Genomic DNA, 3,279 nt, shown 5'->3' with positions numbered 1-3,279 from the left:
GGGGGGTAGTAGCACTATATGTTGCAACGTCGCACCGCGTCAACCCCCTCCACCGCCACCCCCTTCGTCTCGCAGCAGCGCCCAGGCAGCGCCCCGCGGCAGGGCCGGCAGGGCGACAACAGGCAGGGCTGCACCGGGAGGCTGTCTGTCTGCCCGCCTGAGCCGTGTTGTCAATCAGCGCCAATTTACAGACGGGCGGATCGGCTGCTCTGGGAGCGCGGGATCGGCGTTTTTCAGCTCGACCGAAGCTTCGGCTGAGGAGAAGCCGGGTAACATATTGTTCAAGGTGTCTCTCTCTCACCCGACCGAGACCTGCTCCGGCGGACTCGGCTGGCCGTTGCCTGGCCCCCGCCGGCTTGGGGGACGCGAGGAGACGGACAGGTACGGCTTCCTTTCATACACAAACGTAGAGGAATTTGGAGGGAGGGGGTGGGTGGCGGCTCCGGCCTCGGCCCGCCGGCCTAATCCCTGGCCGGGTGCGGGCGAGACAGACACAACGACACCGTTCGCACCGGCATCACTGGAAGCATTCGCCGAGCCGTGTTCTATTGAGTGCTCGAGGCTCGGTGACCCGGCCGGCTCCTCCTGTGTCGGGGTCAGGTCGGCCCGCCACACATGCCCACCGCCGTGTCGGGCAGGTGAGGGTACTCCCCCGGCCCTGTCCTCCCCGAGGGCAGATGTGCAGCCCCACACACCCGCCCCCTGCAGCCGGGCCGTCGCCGCCGCCCGCCGCCGGCACCTGTCGCTCTGCGATCGGGCCGCGAGATTTTGTTGTGCCCGTCACACCGACTTGTCACTCGGTCCGGCTGTGCCCGTCACACCGACTGTCACTCGGTCTGGCTGTCGCCGATCGGTCAGCGCGACGCCCGCGGTGTGGGCCGCCGGAGAGAAGGGGTGAGCCCGCGGCCGGGGGAATATTACAAAGTTGATGCTAATGCGCGCGCGAGAGAGCGCTGAGCGGAGGGGAGGAGGTTGGGCGGGCTCCGCGCCATGTGTGTGTGTGTGCCTCGCCCGCCGGCCGGCTCGCCACCACCACCACCGCTTCCCCTCCGCACCCCAACAAGCAGCACCAGCACGGCGACGCCTCGGGACGGGCGGGACGCCTCTCCCCGCCACGCCACCTTCTCGTTCGACAATCGACAGTTGCCTCTCTGGACGAGGGCGTCATGCCCTACTTGAGGGGCGTGGGCGGCCACCAGCTGCCGGGCGCAAAGACACAACTGTTGATTGCAGCCCAAGGCCCGGCCCGGCCCGGCCAGCTCTGGGCGAGGCCGCCGCGGCCCGCCCGCCACTTGGAGCCCGTCGTCTTGATGTCGTGCACGACATGACAAGGGACCTCCCCCGCTGAACTCCAATCAGCCCGCCCCTTAGATGGCGCCTGACTGACCCCGAGGCGGGCTGTGCTGCCGTGGGCTCTCTGCCCGACAAGGTGTCGTCGCCGACGACTGGAATGCGGGCATCCCGGCTGCAGACCTGGGGCGCCACTACCGAGGTCGGGGACAGCCCTCCGGTCGGACCGGGACGTCGGCAACGTGCGTTTTCGACTGCAGATCTTTGCGCAACTGGGTTGACTTTGGCCGAGAGCGGCGTTGACATAGTCGCCAGTGCCCTCCTCACGCCAACGCCAGGCCCTCCGCAGGTGCTCCGGGGAGGCGACCACCAGGATGTCACCTGTTCGCCATGCCCGCCCCGGGGTGCCCGGTGCCCAGGATGCACTGGACGGCGTGCTCCGGCGTGGGCGGTGCGCGACGTTGAGCCGGTAAGCTGGCAGGGGGCGTGGGCCCGCCACCGCTGGTGTCCCGGAGCGCTGGAGGCTAAGTCCCGTTCGGGACTTCCCTGACGCGGCCACCGGCGGCAGGGCTCGGGGCTGCTCGCCGGTACCGCCCCCGCGACGAGCAGGTACCTGGCGGCGCCCCCGACGACATATCACTGACACCCGCCACCACGACGAGGCTTGACACCGGTTTGGTTGGCTTTTGTTTAGAGTTGGTGGTATCTACCTGTAAGACGTGCTGTATCCCAGCATTGGGGACTAATCTCATAGATCCTCCATGAATCCGCAGAGGGGTGAAGTGTAATCCATCCGGAGAGGCGAGGTTATCAGTTTGAGTTGCACTCAACAATCACTTAGTTGGCTGTTTTGCACACACACAACGGTCACTCACTCACTGCACTGCACACTGACTCGCGCGAAACACGCGTTTCGCTCAACGACGAAATATCCCAAGTGTCTTGCGGTGGCGTCAAAGCTCACTCGCTCGGTGCGTTTACGCGGAGGACACAATGTTTCTGTGTTTACGTGGATCGCATTGTGGATCGCGGCACGAGGCTCGCTGTGCGCCGCTGAGCGCGCTGAGCGGCGCGTCTGGTTCGGGCGCGCGACGAGCAGCGACTGTGGTGGGCACTGTGGGCCTCGCCTCGACTTGGCCGCTCCGGCTCGGCTCCGCCCGATCCTCATGCCCGGCGCGGATCGGCGCAGCCCTGCTCGGCTCGGCTCGAGAGTCGGGTCTCGCCTCGCCCGCAGCCTAGGCGAGGGCAGCCCCTGCCTGCTTGCGTTGCCGCCATCCTGCCATCCGCCCTGCCCCGCCCCGCCCGGACCGGCACCGTCCCTCCCCGCGCCACACCGCGCCGGCCACCCGGCCGAGGCCCGCGATGACACCGGCTCGGCACGGCTCGGCACGCTCCGGCTGCGCTCGGCGCGCCCACGACTCGGCTCGGCTCGACTTCGGCTGCGCTCGGCTTCGGCGGGGCGGCGAGGGGACCAGCACTGTTCATGCTCGATCGGGGCCGTCCCGGCCCGACCCGTCCGTCGCCATGCCTGCCTCCACCCCGCGGCTGGGCCGCCTCGCACCCCGTGCCTGCCGACCGCCCGCGCCCCGCCTCGGCTCGGCCCGGCGGCCCGTGGCTCGGCCTGGCGGCCCGCTCGGCTCGTCACGCACTCGCCTGGACTGGGCTGACCTCGGCTCGGCTCGGACCAGATGGCGCGCCGGGCCGGGTCGCTCTGCAGCCTGGATGTGTGTGTGTGTGTGTGCGTGTGTGAGTGTGTGCGGACGAGCGCGTGCGTGCGGGTGGGGGTGTGAGTGAGTGCCTGCCGCCCCGCCACAGGGCAGGCTGCTGCTCGTGTCAATGTGGGCAGTCCTGCTCGGCTCAGCTACCCATCCATCTAGCTGCCTATATATTCCTCTGTTGTCACGTTGTCACTGCTTGCTTACGCTTGTGCGATACCTTAATAAACTATGCATAATTAATCGCCTGCATAATGTGCCGATACGGATTTCA

General features: G+C 67.9%; 1 protein-coding gene across 2 annotated transcripts in view; it reads right to left on the bottom strand.

The window, feature by feature from the left end:
• Positions 1 to 2,416, bottom strand: part of LOC113208172 (zinc finger MIZ domain-containing protein 2-like) — a 37,388-nt gene extending 34,972 nt beyond the window's left edge. For both annotated transcript variants that reach the window (XM_052265810.1, XM_026425058.2), the window contains exon 1: positions 2,001 to 2,416. In XM_052265810.1, the coding sequence (XP_052121770.1) occupies positions 2,001 to 2,026 (26 nt within the window). In that variant the 5' untranslated portion in view covers positions 2,027 to 2,416. The remainder of the gene's footprint in view (positions 1 to 2,000) is intronic.
• Between the last annotated feature and the right edge of the window lie 863 nt (positions 2,417 to 3,279).

The sequence above is a fragment of the Frankliniella occidentalis genome, unplaced genomic scaffold (assembly GCF_000697945.3).
Source record: "Frankliniella occidentalis isolate FOCC.00 unplaced genomic scaffold, Focc_3.1 Scaffold30, whole genome shotgun sequence".
Lineage (NCBI taxonomy): Eukaryota > Metazoa > Arthropoda > Insecta > Thysanoptera > Thripidae > Frankliniella > Frankliniella occidentalis.
Note: the sequence above shows the minus strand (reverse complement) of the source record. Positions and strands in the feature narration are given on the sequence as shown.